This window comes from Python bivittatus, unplaced genomic scaffold (assembly GCF_059951505.1).
Source record: "Python bivittatus isolate LINGU-HERP-01145 unplaced genomic scaffold, Pbiv_v1 ctg000120_np1212, whole genome shotgun sequence".
Classification (NCBI taxonomy): Eukaryota; Metazoa; Chordata; class Lepidosauria; order Squamata; family Pythonidae; genus Python; species Python bivittatus.
In genome coordinates this window covers 7,641,550-7,658,563 of record NW_028277037.1, presented here as the reverse complement: position 1 = coordinate 7,658,563, position 17,014 = coordinate 7,641,550, and the positions used below count along the sequence as shown (strand labels likewise).

At 42.0% G+C, this 17,014-nt stretch overlaps 1 protein-coding gene across 3 annotated transcripts in view; it reads left to right on the top strand.

Annotated features, from left to right (window-relative positions):
* Positions 1-6,913: 6,913 nt before the first annotated feature.
* The window catches only part of PTPN12 (protein tyrosine phosphatase non-receptor type 12), a 74,027-nt gene continuing 63,926 nt past the window's right edge, over positions 6,914-17,014 (top strand). Inside the window, exons 1-2 of one of the 3 annotated variants that reach the window (XM_088134936.1) lie at positions 7,039-7,129; positions 10,971-11,088. In XM_088134936.1, coding sequence (XP_087991062.1) covers positions 11,086-11,088 — 3 coding nt within the window. In that variant the 5' untranslated portion in view covers positions 7,039-7,129; positions 10,971-11,085. Of the gene's footprint in view, positions 7,130-10,970; positions 11,089-17,014 lie in introns of all 3 variants that reach the window. The other 2 variants (XM_088134935.1, XM_088134934.1) reach the window with 2 other exon arrangements.

Genomic DNA, 17,014 nt, shown 5'->3' with positions numbered 1-17,014 from the left:
AAAAAGAGCAGACCTCCTGAGTCTAGTAAAAATAGGTCTGAAGGGAACTGAACATGATCCTTTTTAAGCTACATTTCCAAAACATAGCCGTTGCTTTTTGGATACAAAGAGCAATTGATAGGATAGTTACCTTTCTCAATGTATTATCAGTATTAGTATTAGTATTATTTTAAATTTATCATAGCTGCCTACTCCCATAGACTCTGAGCAGCTTACAAATACAAATGCCGAACAATAAGAACAGTTAAGAGGATAACACCCCCGGGGCAGCCTGGACTAAAACCATCACACCAGAACAAATTGAACCAAATGAGGGGTCCCACAAACACACCAGCCCCAGGCCTGAGACAGGGCCAGGCCTTAAGTGCTTTTTGGAACCCCAGGAGAGAGGGTGCTGCCCGAATCGCTGGGTGCTGCTTTTCCAGAGGGCGGGGGCTGCAACAGAGAAGGCACGCTCCCTCAGCCCCGGAAGATGACAACATTTAATAAAAGGGATCCGGAGCGTACCTGCTCTGCCAGAGCTTGCTGGGCAGGCAGAAATAATCAGAGATAGGCGGTCCCTCAGGTATCCAGGCCCTGTGCCATAGAGGGGCACTGTTATAGGTAACAACCAGCCCCTTGAATTCCACCCAGAAGCCAAATGGCAACAATGCAGGTCACACGGCAGTCACCACTATGTGAGGTGCCCATTACTGCTCTCACCACTGCATTTTGTACCAGCTGTAGCTTCAAGGATGGTCTTCAAGGGCAGCCCCACGTGGAGCACATTGCAATAAGCCAGTCGTGAGGTGACCAAGGCACGAGTAACTGTCTGAAGGGTCTCCCGGTGGAGGAAGGGGCACAAGAACCTCCTGGCCACAGCTGCTACCTGCTTTTTTGAGCAGTAGCTGCGAGTCCAGAAGGACTCCCAAGTTGCACACCAGCCTAGAATGGGGAAATGCTACCCCATCCAAGACCAACGATGGAAATGCCCCCGGCCCTGTGGGGGCCGCACAGCCACAACCACTCAGTCTTGGCAGGATTGAGCTGAAGTCTGTTTTGCCCCCTCCAGACCTGATGTCAGGCCTAGCCCAAGGAACTCCAAGAGACCATGCCAATTCAGTCCAGCTATGTTTATTAGCTACAATCTCTAGCAAGAATCTTCCCAGACTAAAACCCCAGTTCCCAAAGTCCTCCAGCCACAACAGTGTGAATTCCTCAGGGAGGTGCCAGTCTCATCCTCTTGTTCCTCCCACGTGGTTCTGGTGAGCTAAGAAAATGTTTGTCTCCCTGAGCTCGGCCTTCATAATTCCATTCCATCACACCTGAACAGCCTCTAGACACTGGGTCAGTACGTCGACAGCTTCATCTGTGCAGCCTGGGGTTGAGATATAAAGTTGGGTGTCACAGCGTACTGTACTGATGATACTGTACCCCAAACTGATGGAGACTGTCACCCAATGGGTTCACGTAGATGTTAAATGGGACCTTTTCCTTTGCAGTTCCTTCATATATCCCCGCTCTTTGGAACTATCTGCCCCCGGAGGTGCGATTGGCCCCCTCACTCCTGGCCTTCCAAAGGACCTTGAAGACTTGGCTCTGTCACTTGGCCTGGGGCGGGGAGGGAATATCTCAAGCAGGGAGATGGCTAGCCCAATAGTGGCTGGCTGTCCCCGGCCCGATTTTCCATCTTCTTGGATTTTTCCTTTTTTAGTATTGTTTTAATTTTATATATATTATGTATTTTATATATATTTATAGTTTTAATGTCTTTGTAAGCCGCCCAGAGTCCCCTATTGTGGGGGAGATGGGCGGGGGAGAAATCCAACAAACAAACAAACAAACAAATAAATAAATGTATACCAGCTGCTTTCTTCTTCACAGGGCTGTTTACGAAGGCACTATAATCTTTGTGATTTATGGTTTCAATAGGTTACAAAAAAGAAACATGGCCATTATTTAGTTTATGACATTAAACCATGATACTCTGCTCTTACTCCTCAGTCATATAAACATTGACTTTGGGGCATGCAGCACTGGGGGGAGGGGCAAGGGGGTAGGCTGGAAGGAAGACCCATACCTTTTGTACATGCACTGTGATATCACCCCCCCCCCCAAGGAGTAGAGCTTGTGGAACAACTTTATGATACTGCTTTCATTAGTGTGATAATTTCATCCAATTTAATAATGTTCTATACAATTTTCAAACTGTTCCAAGCTATATTTTAGGCATTAAGAAATGTAAGGATTCAGAGCTCTCAGCTTGTATCTCCTGCAGCATAAAATGGAGTTTAAAATGGAGCACTGAGCCTTTCCTTCCTGGAATGGTGAGATCTATATTCCAAAAGGCAGGGTATCAATAATTGTAATAATTAAAGTATACGCCAGTATATTGAAGTTTCCATCAAATTCTAGTGGCCTGGATTCTAGTGGTCTAAGTTCAATCCAGCTACACGAGCCTAAAATTTAATTTTATAATGTTGTTCTGAGTGAAGTTAATATAACTTAACAGTCTTCTTTTGAACTGTTCCTTATCTTGGATTTGAGAACAAAAAAGTATTTATTATGACTTCTCATTATTCTCCATATACATTAGCAAAACTCTTTCAACTAAGGCAACAAACTTATTTTTAATTGTAATTTCTGGACAGGGAAGCTGTCCACCTTACATCCTGATTCCATTTCCTGTTTACTTTAAATAATTTTGCATCTGCATCATCATGAACATCACGTCACCCGACTTCTTTGGAAGTCAGCCTATACTTCCTTCCGTGTTTCCAGAAGAGATTGTGGGCTATTCCATTTTCAGAAAAAACAATCTGGATAACTGTTAGCTGGATTCATATAGTGCGTTAAATAATATTGCATTTAAAAACATTTTTTTTTTAGTACTGTATATTGTGTTGTAGAAACCCAGTTGTGGTTTGTAAATCATAACGTATGTGCTAGTGTGTTGGGTCAGCCCACCCAATTACTATCCTATAAACCATGGTTAGCAAACTATGGCTTAAATGCTAGCTGAACCTAGTCACTTGTTTGTGTGAATGTTCTGTAATATTTTCACATGTGATGTTGTTACATATAGCACAGCATTTCCCTTTCACAAATATTATGAATTCATGCTTTTAATGTTTTATGTTAACTGATTTTAACTTTTTTTGTAATTTTTGTTATAGTGTTAGCCCATCTAATCGCTATCTATTCCTTAAACCATGATTAACAAACTATGGCTTAAAGCGCTACGTGAACCCAGTCATTCTGCTCTAATCAAAGAGAGCAAGGAACAGATAAGATTAAATGAGACAGAAAGCACGCAGAGTAATTTTTATGGCAATATAAATTTGTTTTGGAAGTGAGTGCAAAACTGCAGGTGGCTGTGGTATCAAGAGAGAAATGTTATATTAATATGGTTTGCTTAGGGAGTGGCTATGGAATTCCAAAGAAATTGAAGTGAGGATTGCATCTGAAAAAAGTGGACAGTGCACATGCGGGAAAAACGCTTGGAAGAAAAAAAATGCATCTGAGCCTAAAAAGGGGAAAGAGAGAAAAAGTGAATGCAAAAACTACAGGGAAATTAGTTTAGGCATGCCTGTTAAGGGTTTTAGAAGAATTCTGACTGGAAGGGCACAAGAGCTAAATCTGGAAAGTGCAATGTGGCTTTTCTTTCTTTCTTTCTTTCTTTCTTTCTTTCTTTCTTTCTTTCTTTCTTTCTTTCTTTCTTTCTTTCTCTCTCTCTCTCTCTCTCCCTCTCTCTCTCTCTCTCTCTGATTTATACGGCTACCCATCTTAAACGATACAGCTCTGGGCAGTATAACACAAACACGAGAAGCACAAACCTGGTGCCACAACCCTTTATGTTGGACAGGGAATGCGCAAGCTAGGATTTTGCTATTCAGCAAACCAGTGAGTTGAAATGTATGAATCTGAGAAAGAAGCTTATTGTATATTCCTCGTGTTAGAGAAAGCCTATGGTGAATAGGCTTCAGTTATGGAATGTTTTGCATGAGTATGGAATTGAGGCTTGGTTGCCAAATGAAATAAGAATGTTGTATGATACAAGTAAAACATGCATAAGGATCAATGAAATGCTTATTGAATGATTCAGCGCAGAGAATGGAATAACACAAGGATGAGTGATGTCCCCTTGATTGCTTAATATATTTATGGACAAATGCCTAAAGAATGCTTGTGGCGATGTTAACAGGTGTGTTAGTTGCAGATGTGAATGTGCGTGCCATTTTTTATGCAGACGGTGCTATGTTGTTGGCTGAGAACTGAAATGATTTGCAGTGAATGTTAGCGGGTATGAGTGTTTGGATCTGAAAATTAATATATGAAAGACTAAGTGAGAGAAAGATATATCAGGAGAACCCTAAAAGTAAGGTGCATGGGGTTCTTAAGAAGAGATTGGATGAAAAATTAATGGGTGATGAATGAATGTGGATTGGATACAGAACAGATGACCAGTATAATAGGATCTGATCACCCCTTGGACCTATAGTCATATAGTTTGGTTACACAGAGAGAACGAAAGAGGATCAAAGTGCAAAACAAGTATGTAAAGGAAGAGTGAATGGGTCAAGAGGAGGGCAAAGGCCTGATCTGGATGGAGTTGATGAGATCATCAGAGAGAAGTTTAAAAAACAAAAGACCATATATGAAGTGGTGCCTGGCTGTAGCAGAACCAAGGAAAGATTGCACATAGATGATACGGAGAGTTATAGCGAGTGGTATCGGTATAAACTAGATTTACCTGTGTCTCCTTTTCTTATCTCTTGCCTTTAACCCATTTGGCTTACTCTTTTTCTAAAAATCCAAAAGGGAATAGTGTGGTTTGTGTGTGTGTGTGTGTGTATGTGTATACTCAAATAAATAATAAATGAATAAACATCGTTACCTAGAAAACCATATGGACATATCCATGAAGTCACAAGAGTCAAGTTCACTGTGAAAGGGACTCGATTTTTACTTTTGTAGAAACTTGCGGGAAAAATTGTTACGTCAGCCTTCCCCCCACTTATTAACAGCTTCTCATTGATTAGGAGTGTGTCAAAATTGAAGTGGGGGGAAGGCATCTGTGAAAGGATTATTGGACTCTGGATGTGTTCACATGGTATGATAAGTCTAGCCTAGCATAACAGACTTACCTAGGATGCCGTATCAAATGATCTGGCAAACTGAAACCAGCTGCAATTTGCTAAGCCACCTTCCTATTCATCATACCTTGGCCATTCTGGTGGCTGATGTGGTAACAATTTTTCCCACAAGTTTCTACAAAAGTAAAAATTGAGTCCCTTTCACAGTGAACTTGACTCTTGTGACTTCATGGATATGTCCATATGGTTTTCTCGGTAACGATGTTTATTCATTTATTATTTATTTGAGTTTATTAGCCACCCAACTCCAATGGGTGGCATACAAAATGAGCAAAAATATAAGAACAAATAAAAGCATGGGAGTGGTTTGCTATTGCCTCCTCCCAGGATTCCCCTTCATCTTCCCAGACTAGCCCATAACCCTGGGACTTCTTGGTGTCTCCTGTCCAAGCGCTAACCATGTCCAGTTCTGCTTAATTTTTTGAAACCACCTGATGCCAGCAAGATGTTGCCATCTAAGCTATGTTTGGGTAAAGAAACCAAACAGAATTTATCCTTGCAATGATGCAATTGGTGCAATGTTTATGCATAGGATCTATGGGTGCGTTTACGTGTGTGCGCGCATAGAGGAGAAATTGAACCTTGATGTTCACATTGCAACCCCCAGTCCGGCACTTTTGCAGAGGTGAACTGAAAACTCAACGTGGCAGAAAAGCTGCACCTGGAACAGCCCCATTTTTGTGACTTACTAATTAAACCTGTATGTAGTCACGGGTTGTATTTGCATGTGTTAAACTTCTGTAGTAGCTTCACAGGGGCACACGTGTCGTGTCCCCATTCTGTCCCCTTCTCCCTCTTTGTGCATGGTACTTTAACCCAGGGGCTTACGTAGCCCTTCATATGTCATGTGAATCAAGTCAGTGCGTGTATTTATGATGGGGGTTTATTTATTATGTAGGACTAGAAGCCGGGGGACCCAGTTTCTAGTCCACCCCCAGCCATGGAACCTCACTGGATGATTCTGGGCAGATTTAGCCAAGCCTACCCCACAGGGCTGTTGTGCAGAAAACCGTAGAAGAGGGACTGCCCTATATCCCACCTTTAGTTTTGCAGAAAAGGTGGGATATAAATCTAATAAGTTCATAAATAAATGAACAAGCATAGCTTGCCTAGCTGCGTGGTTTACTGGAAAATGCATCGTTGATTGGATTCGCACAGCACGTTTAGGGCCGGGCTGCAATCCAGATTCCAGAAGACGTCCCACGTTAGCTAAGCAATTCAGCCACTCTTAAAGATAAATCAGAGACTCGGGAGATGAAGTCGTGCACATCCATCCGCCTCTAAACCCCGTATCCAAACCCCAGAAAGCTGCAATTTCTTCCCCCTCCTACCAAACCACAATGGTACATCCCAGAGCCCTCGTTCTCAAACCGTAGGATGAGTCTATTTCCATGGAATAATTTAGGGGTGGGAAAAGGAAGTTATCCCGCGGTACGGCGGGAGGGAGGGACTAGCAGCCGAGCCAATCCCAGCGAGGCTCGGCAGCCGAAAGCCAATCGCGGAGCAGCGTGGCCAATTAACACGTTGAGGGGCGGGGCCCGAGTGGACGCGACTGCGCTTGCGCGCGGGAAAGGCAGGCGGGGAGGGAGGGCGAGCGACAGGAGGGGGAGGATCGCGTCGTTTCGCCTTCCAGCTCTCGGCGTTGGTGGTGGCGGCGGCGGGAGAGGGAGGGGCGGGCGGCGCTGAGGAAGTTGGGGGGGGTCGCCTGGGAGCGGCGGACGGAGGAGGAGGAGGAGAGCAGCAGCGGCAGCAGCAGCAGCAGCAGCAGGAGGAGGAGGAGGAGGAGGAGGAGGGGGCAGCGGAAGCGGGAGCGGCAGGAAAGCCGGTTGGCGGGGCGGCTCCTCAGACTGGGTCGCTCGCGCTTCGGCGAGGGCAGGAGGAGGAGGAGGAGGAGGATGGAGCAGGAGGAGATCCTGAGGAAATTCATCCAGCGCGTCCAGGCCATGAAGGACACCGACCACAATGGGGAGGACAACTTCGCCACCGACTTCATGGTACGCCTCGCCGGGGCTGGCTGCGAAGGGCGGGGGGGGGAGGGCGGGGGGGAGGGACAGCGCAGTCTATCTGGCCTCTCGGGCGGGGGGCCGCGCGGAGCCCCCCGGGGTAGGGATGCCCCCTCCCCTCCCCCTCCCCCCGGGGAGCAGCGGCGGGGCAGGGCTGCCCCTCTCCCCTGCCGCCTCCGCGTGCCTCGGGGATGAATAATCTCCGCGCCGCCGCCGGCTGGCTGGCTGGGTGTGTGCTTGCTGGACGGAGGGATCCGGGGCGTCCCTGCCGCGGGAGACGTTATTGCTATTGTTCGCGGCTTCCTCTTCCTCCCAGTAATCAGCCTCTGAAAATCCTGGGCGCTCGTTCCTCGGAGAAGTCCGGGCTGCAGAGGCTGAGCTTGCCCCTTTCCCTCCCCTTTCCTCCCCCACCTTTTCCTCGGCGTGGATGCAGTCCTCATCGAGGTGGAGCGCAGGGATGAATGAACGGCGGAGTCTCTTTTTTCCGGCTTTCTGTGGGCTCGTGATGCAATTCTTCCCAGGGCTCTTCATCCGCCTCCACGCCGGTGGTGTGACTCTTTTCAGGTCTTGCCTGCCGCTGCCCCTCGCTTTAATGTAACGGGCATCGTCACCCCCCCCCCCCCCTTTGCAATCTCCAGCCATATCTTTGTTGCTTTATCTTTTTCCCCAGCCGTTTAGGTGTAGGCTTGCAGCGTATGCTTAACCATATTTAGCCAAACCGCTCGTTACAGCTCCGTCTTCTTGAGATGTATTTTTACATCCCCTTGGCTATATGGACATGATGGGTAACATCAGTTTTGATAGCGGCGCAGTTCCTTTTAAGGATCGGTCTAAACGCATCATATGGAACTCTTAGCAGAAAGGACGCGTGGTTGAAATAACTGGAGATAGTAACCTGTTTCTTCATGCTGTTCAGCTAACATGGTATGTGTGTTTTGGCTTGGAAAATAGAAATTTTGAAGCGAATGTCAAATTGGCTGGCCTGAAACACAGGGAGGTGGCTACGGGATACAGTATTGTGAAAGATCAAGGAGCTGTTGAAAGTTGTGTCAGGTTTGAGACATGGAAGAGGAAGTGGATTTTAGGAAGTGGTTTCCTCATCCTGATTAGGCAGGCATGGAGAGAAGAATGGCTCTTCTGGCTGAAAAGATCCTATTGTTCCTCAGGTAAATAAAAAAGAATCTGGAAAATAGGTGAAAGTTTACCTTTTTAACTTACTTTGAAGTTATCCTGATGCACATTCTCCAAGATTTTGAACTATTTCATACATTTGGAATACTTGTTGCATAAAGTTAAGAATGTTATCATTATGTGTTTCATCATAGTTCTTGTGTTTTACATGTTGTTGTGAAATGAACATGCAAATTCCTCTGTTTACTGTGGAAAGCTAAGTAAATGAGCTTGGGAATTGCAGCCAATTTATAGAAAATCACTGTTCTAGCAAAATTCCATCCTAATCTTACTTGAAATACAGACGCTTTGCCAACATCTTGCCTTGCCTGTTACCAGAGCAACATATGTTAGAAAATAATTTTGATAGGCAGTTTGATTTTCTTTATGAATTTTTATAATGAGCAATAAAAATATTTTTTAAAAAGGGAATTAAGTTTTATTTAGATTTAGCACCTGAAATTTGCTTCACCCTGTGAATTACTGTAGTTCAGATGTGTGCTCTTGAAATATGTAGTGAATATTACATATTTTACTGTAATGAAAACTATTTTCTTTAAGAGACCTGCCACAAATAATATAATACTTTTGTAATACATTTTCTAATAAAGTAAAATGTAGTTTCCATTTATGTGTGAAGATGGGAGAAAACATGTTTATCTGTATTGATTTTATAAACCACAATTCAACCAATTGGTTTCCAACTATATTAAGTTTATACAGAAAAACCTCAATTTAATGGACCATTTGAAGAGCTCGTCCATTAAATCCGAATTTATTTCATTTATATCAGTTTGCTTCAAATGCAAATTTGATTTTATTTGCAATAAAACAACTGATTTTATTTGCAATAAAACCTCTATTTAATGGACAGGTCCTTGATTTAATGGCTCTTCATCCATGAAATACAGGTGAAATGATTTATCTTTCAATGAATGAAAGATTTATCTGTTATATTCAAATTCTGCAAAATTGAGGTCTGCTAAACTGAGGGTTTACTGTGTTGGCTTGCATTTTTAGTCAATATAAATTTCTAATATTGAAACAATAAGTTTTAGTAGGGTAGGCTCACTCCAGATCTCTTGCCTTAAGGATCGACATCTGTAGGGCTCCAGGAGTTGAGTCTTCTCTGTTGCAGCTTACTGTCCAAGATCAGACTAGTTTCTTTTTGTATTTTAGTAGAGGCATTAAAAGTTGGCTTTTTAAGAAAACCATGGGAGGGGACCTAGCATATATTAGAATCCCTCCCCCCCCGGGTTACGTTTGGATGTTTTTGTTCTTGGTGGCCTTAATGTCTGTCTTAGTAACTTGTTCTTATATCTTGCTTTAGTTTGTTTTATTTTATCATACAGGTAGTCCTCACTTAATGGCCACAATTGGGACCAGAATTTAGGTTGCTAAGCAATGTGGTCATTAAGCAAATCACTTGACCAGACCCGATCTTATGACTTTTTTGGCGGTGGTCGTTAAGTGAATCACCACAGTCATTAAGTGAATCACACAGTTCCCCATTGATTTTGCTTATTGGAAGCTGGCTGGGAAGGTTACAAATGGCAATCATGTGACCCCAGGACACTGCAACCATCGTAAATGCAAGCTGGTTGCCAAGCACCTGGATTTCACCCATGGGGGTGCTGGGACTGTCATAACTTTGGGCTCCGGTTGTAAGTCACTTTTTAAGCGCTGTTGTAATTTTGAACGGTCGCTAACCAAATGCTTCATTTGTATTTTAAGCCTTTTCCAGTAAGAAGGGAATATAAGCTGCTTGGAGTCCCGCTGGATTGGGGTGATGTGTAAGGCCCAGTTAATAAATAAATAAATATTTATTTATTTAATACAGAAATTAATATAGGGAAACCTTGATTTTCCAGGCTTTAATGCAATAGATTTCATATCAAATGGATTACTGTTTTGATTACGTACTTCGTGTAATGACAGTTATTACACAGATGATGTAATTGCATTGCCACAGTGATGTAGTCTTCAGTTCTCCAGATTTTGCACAACACACTGAATCATGAACGTGGTATCCTATCTGCATTCATACACCATATTGACCTGCAAACTAGGCAAACACATTGAGTCCGTGTGACCTTAAATAGGTTTCTTGAAGGCCTCGAAAGAATGCCCTTCTTTTTACTTGATTCAAGTCTAATGTGGTGTTCTAACCTATGTAGACTTTACCAACTTTGTGGAACTGCATGCGTTTTAAAATGTCAGGCATCAGTGCTCTGGGCTTTGTAGCATGCATCTCTCTGCCTCCTTGATAATTTCCATGTTCTTTTACTATGCCTATTTTGAGCCTTCCCTCTATCTTTTCACACTTGCTAATTGAAGTCTCCTATAAAGTGCTTTTAGAAATTGATTGTTATTATAGTAGATAGTTTTAGAATGATGTTTATACATATGCTGCTCTGAGCTAATTTAGTAGAAGAGCAGGATATTGATGATACTGATACATAGATTTATAAGCTTTCTGGGCAATCAGTCTACATTTATGTTTTTCTGTGGTAGTTGAGACTTTGTTAGTCCAGGATACTGGGCAGACTGCCTTTGCCACTACAGACCTGATTGATTCTTAAGATCATCAGAAGAGTTGCTGCTGTATGTTGCTGATTGACAAGAGTGCCATATTAAGCCCCCTTTTTTTTTTTTTTTGCAGACAGGTCTCCTGTGTAACAGTCTCTGCACAGTATAATGCTTTGTAAGGTATCTACTGTTACATCTTTTAGATGTTGGCTGAAGACCTTCTCTTTATCTAGGCCTCTCCTGGATGAATGGTACTTATTCTTGCATTTATTTCTCCCATTTTTTAATGCAAATGTGTCTTTATTATTTTGTTTGGACAAACTATTTGTTAAACTCTATTTTATAGAATACTAATTGTATTTTATAGTTTTATTGTAAACTGCTTCAAGAAACATTTGCATGGAAGGGTAGGAATACATTAAGTATCCCATTTGAATTATATACTGAGCCACAGTGATATAATTTCTTAAGGTTGCAGTTGTCAAACTGTATTGCAGTGAACTTAATAGGGGCACCACGGGATATTTTAAATTTTTGAGGGAAACACAGTGATACTTGACATCTGTCAGACAGTGGACAAACTATTAGCTCAGGTTTTGGCTTAGAAGTGCTGTAAACTGAGAAAGTTTGGGAACCTTTGCCTAAAGGATTGCATAAGCATAGCTGTACTTCTGTACTTAGTATGTGAAGAGAATCAGGAAATAAAGAAGGATGGGAGACATAATGGTCTACATTTCACAACTTAGGCCATAATCTGTTTAGTTTGTTTTGAGGCTTGTGTTATGTGCACAGCCATTCACTATGAAATAACATTATGTATATACTGTCTTAATCACAAATTGTGGTTTAAATCATTGTTAGATCAACATAGCCTGTGGTAGCAAGGGAGGAAATTTAGTATATGTGTTGACTTGTACTTAAAATGAAGAATAATGAATAATAAGAGAACAACTAAAATATGCAGAAGATATAGTTTCCTTCTCCCTTTCTCTGGTAACTCTATTAGGCTTTCGAACATTTGAATTTGATATGGAAGAGGGTCAAAGAGGTGGATTGTAATTTAATGTTAATAGTGTATTATTATAGCTTAATCATGGGGGACAGGGGACAGTTGAGTATTATAAATAGGACTGAAAGATGCTGAAAGGGCATGAGGGCAGTAAGAAAACAGGATGTAGGGAAGAAGGTAAAACAAAATAGTAGCATCCCCATAATTGAAATTGAATAATGGATAGGGAACCATGGAAAGAGTCAAGCAGAAGAATGGTGTTTATCTTTATTAAAGATTCCAGAGAACAAGAACAACATAACCAAAAGACAAGCTTCAGTAGAGCACAGAGGGCAAAATTCAGATTATAAAAGGTCAAGAAGAGTTGGAGGAGAGAAAGTTGGGATGGTAGGAATGAATAAAGCATTCAAACATAAGAAAGAAGGAATGAGGTTAGCTAGTGGTTTGAGAATGAGCAAGAATCAAAAGCAAGACAGTGGGATAGATGATGTTTCAAATGGTGAGTAAGGAGCCTTGAGAAAAGAACACATTTTGGGTGTGATGGAGATTTGGGATAATATAAAAGATAGAATTCGGAAATAGAAGGTGTTACTATAAAAATTGTTAGAACAGTGATACTTACTTACTCATGGTAGAGAAAGAGGTATTCAACTTTTTAATTAGCAAAAATAAGGAACTCCATGGAATGAAGACAGAAACAGGCCTTAGAGTTGAGCATCAAAAAGTACAAACAGAATTGTTTAAATACAGTTGATCAGGATGATGCTTATTCAGATAAAGAGCAATGGAAAAAGAAAAGAATATGCAGTTTATACGTGCAGAATTCATTTTAGGGAAAATGAATATGCCCATCCAAACTGGAGATTAGGCTTTTGAATAAAACTAACTTTGAAAGAAATCAGAGGAAGCTTGAGCACATGTATAATAAAATCATGCAGTAAATCAGCTCTAATTCAGGACCTGAATCCTAGAAATCTACAAGAATTAGATTCCTAACTGTGTCCTGGAAGATATTGTTCTACAGTTGGGCTGAGGTTTAGATCCCTTTCTTTTCTTCCCCACACCCAGCCACTGCTCTTGGGAAGTTTTAAAAGAACAAAAACCTCTAAGAAACCCCTCCTTCACTATTTAATTTCAAAGGGAGGGGATTATTCTTTCTTGCAGGTTTAGTTTACTGGCCTTCATAGGCTTATGCTGGAAGGTTTGGTCTACAGGTCAACTGTGTTTATGTGTGTTCTTCTCTCACTGGGGTTTCCAGTCATTGCACAGGGTGTGTGAACATTGTCAAAATGTTCTTCAAGGAAGTTCCCAGGTTCAGCTTCTGGCATTTCCAGCAGAAAGAATCAGAGATCAGGTAATAGTAAAAATCTTGTCTGAGACCACAGAAATCGTTAGATTGAGCAATGGTCTGACTTGTTATAAAGCAGCCATCTATGTTTGAAAATGGACCCGGGCAGATTATGGGAGATAATTCAGAATCATGAGCCAAGGGAGAAGGCATAGTATAGGGAGCAGCTCATTATTGTGAATGGGGATGGAAGAAGCTGATTAGTGGAGTGAGATAGGAATATTGTCAGAATGCAAGTTGAGTGTTACATAAAAGCAGTAAAAGGGAGAGGGAATCTGGAAAATGACATACCATAGCACTATTGTATGGCAAAGGTGAATAAAGCATGAAGTCTTTGGAGGACCTTGAAGGCACACTTGTCCTAAAAGTTAAAAGGGTAAATTGCTTAGTTGGCCCTTAAGGTTAATTTGTGTAGACTGCCATCACTTAAACTGAGATATAGTGAGTAGCAGAAATCACTCTTGATACGTTTCACACATCTTTTTGTGTCGTTTCACCAAGTCATACTTCCACTGCTGTGCATATTTCAGTACTCATGAATTTACTACAGCAAGGTCCTGTAGTATGCAACAGTCTGCCTTTAAGTATGGACGAAGCACGGGGTGCTGCAGTCTTGGCTTTTGCCACAGGGACGTATTTCAGATTGGTAGGCCAGTTAAATGCCTTCATTTGATTGCATTAATACCAGCCTGAGTATAAAGGCACTTTAGCATTTTCCTAAGTACTAATTTTTCACCACCTCTAGGAACCTCTAGTGGAAATTGGTCTGGTATTTAATGGTTTGTTGTTGTAAAACAACAACTTTACATGATCTCAAATGCCTCTCGTAATATGATTGTATAGAGGATGTCTAGCATCCTCCAATTGTTCTGTTCCATTATGACTTGCTACAGTTCACCAGATGTCTAGAGAGTCTATTCTAGTAAGAATATATAATCTATTTGTTTTAGTTGGCTTTAAACAATTTGTGATAATTCAGCTGCTGATGTTCAATAATGGGTCCATTTTTCTTGCGTGAGTAAAGCATCCCTATAATGAACGTGTATATTCAGCAGTTGATTCAGAGGATCAAGGCAGGACATAGTTGCTGGTGGTTGCTAGATGGGCCTGAATGGGAGTGTGCCAGGTTTTGAATAATGTTACTCTGGACTTTGTTTCTCAATTTCTTTTTAAATAAAAGTGTAGAATCCAGGGTCACTTGAATGCATATTGGAGTGTTCATTGTGATTCAACCACATTCCATTCCAGTTAATTTTCAATTGCTGGTTTGTGTCTTGATTGTACGAAGAGGCTGGTCCATGTCTCATATTTTGCCCATGTTAGCTGGCCTGATAGATAGCTTTTTAATGTTGCTGGTGCTGCTGCTAGTGTCTTTTTAATATGGGTAATTTCCCTTGTCTGTGTTGGTATTGCCACATCATCAGCATAGATGAAGCTGTTTGGTTGAATGGGTAGGCTGATCATTTGTATAATTATTAAAGGGCAGCAATGGTTCTGGTTAGCCATTCTCCTGAATTTGGCTTGGCGTTGTGTCGTAGTGCTGTTCTATTTCCTTTGGGTCGCTGTCTGATCCTCTTTCAACCTTTCTGGCTGTTATGGATCATGCTCTGCACTCAGTCCCTTCTTGCTCTGGCCTATGTCATTTAACTAGCATGACTGTAAGCTTTTTTCCTCCAGTTATGTAAGTATTGTACATTTAGACATAATATATGTAAAATCTGGTTTGTAGCCTTGTTTCCATCAATGCTGTCAAAGGACTATGGGAGCTTAGGATGTATATTGGGCTCATCTGGTTTATTCCTATCTAGATTTCCATGAGTTCATGTCCTTATTGAGGAGTTGCATCCCCATTTAGCATGAAAGCTCTGGAAGTTGTAAACCCCAGTTTGAATGTTGTTTATCCATGTTGCTGGCTCTGCAAAACCAAAGGTTGTATTTGATGCTTTGCAAAGAGAGATGATTAAGATCTGTCCTATTTTATTTTAAGGTTGCAATCCTGTTGTCAGCCGTAATCAAAACACAGATAAAAATGCATTGCCCATTGCTAGTTTTATTCCTGGCATTGAAGTTAGGTTATCAATTGATAATCTATGTTTCTTAGAAAGAGATTATATGATACTTAGTTTTTTCGCATAGTAAGAAAAAGGCTTTTAGCAGTTGAGAAGCCTCTGATATTAATTGAAGGCCTCGATCAGTGTTCCACAAGGGACTTAACTTTTACTAAAGTCATGATCTCTAGGAATCTTTGAAGTTCTATATCGTACTTTGGTGAAATGATAATTGGCCGGATTTGTAGATGGTAGTAAAAAAAAAAAAAAAAATCTGACTTTGAGGACAGTGATGTGAGAGTTCTTGCTGTTGTTTGTCTCTGCTTATGAAACCATAACTATGAAAATCACAAATATGCAGCGGTACCACATTTATTAGATCAATTAAAATATAATAGTTGGAAGCTTTGGGTTTTCAAAAATTCTTCATCGGGTATCTTTTTAAAACAAATATATGGGAGAAATGTCCATGGCTATTCTCATGGGTAAGGGTAAAATGTTATTCCTGGAATCCACATTAGAACACAGTAGGTATTTATTCATACATTACTATGTTATTACATATTATGCCACATCTTTTTGCCCGTGGTCATCCATAGATGATTGATAGATAGAGATAGATAGATAGATAGATAGATAGATAGATAGATAGATAGATAGTGTGTGTGTGTGTGTGTGTGAGAGAGAGAGAGAGAGAATGAAATCCTCCTTCACCCCTATGGGTGGTATGTGTCTTCCTCAATCTCGGGTCCTCTGCCAGAGGCCTGGGAGTTTGAGGGTTCTGTGCAGAATCTTACCTGTTCCTAGCATTGCGCTTTTCTGGACAGAGAGCTCTTATGTTGTTCCTGGAATCTGTTGGAGCTTAGGAGTCACAGCCCTGAGTGCTCCTACCACTGGGACCACTTTGGCCTTTACTTTCCACATCCTCTCTAGTTCTTCCTTCAGGCCCTGGTACTTCTCCAGCTTCTCATACTCCTTCTTCCTGGTGTTGCTGTCACTTGGCAGTGCTACATCCATCACCACCACTGTCTTCTGATCCTTGTCTACTACCACAATGTCTGGTTGATCGGCCAGTGCCTGCCTGTCTGTTTGGATCTGGATCTTAGCCCTGCTATTCTCCATGACCTTCTGTGGAATCTCACATCTGAACTTGGGAGGATCTGGCCCATACACTGTGCAGATATTCCTAAACACAATGCTAGCTACTTGGTTGTGCCGTTCAGTATATGTTGTTCCTGCTTGCATCTTACACCCTGCCACTATGTGTTGGACTGTCTCTGAGGCCTCTTTTCACAATCTGCACCTTGGGTCCTCTAGTGTGGTAGACCCCTGCTTCTATGGATCTGGTGCTTAGTGCCTGTTCTTGTGCTGCTATGATCAGTGCCTCAGTGCTATCTTTTAATCCAGCCCTTTCCAGCCACCTCAGGTATCTGTCGACGGTACATCCCATGCAAGTTCCTGCCTTGCCATGATACTTCCTCTGCGTGAACTTCCTCTCATGTTTGCTGCTGCCTTAGGCATTTTCTCAGCAACTCATCTTTGGGTGCCATCTTACTGATGTACTCCTGGATGCTCTGGGTTTCATCCAGCACAGTGACTTTGACACCAGACCCTGTCCACCCTCTTTCCAGCTGGTGTACGGTCTCTGGGTGTTGGACTTGGGGTGGAAACCTCCGAGGAGCTTCTGGGTATTCACATCAGCAGCCTCCGTGTCCACCTTTGGCTAGTTCACTGTATCGGCAGGGTATCTGATGACAAGCAGGGCGTACATG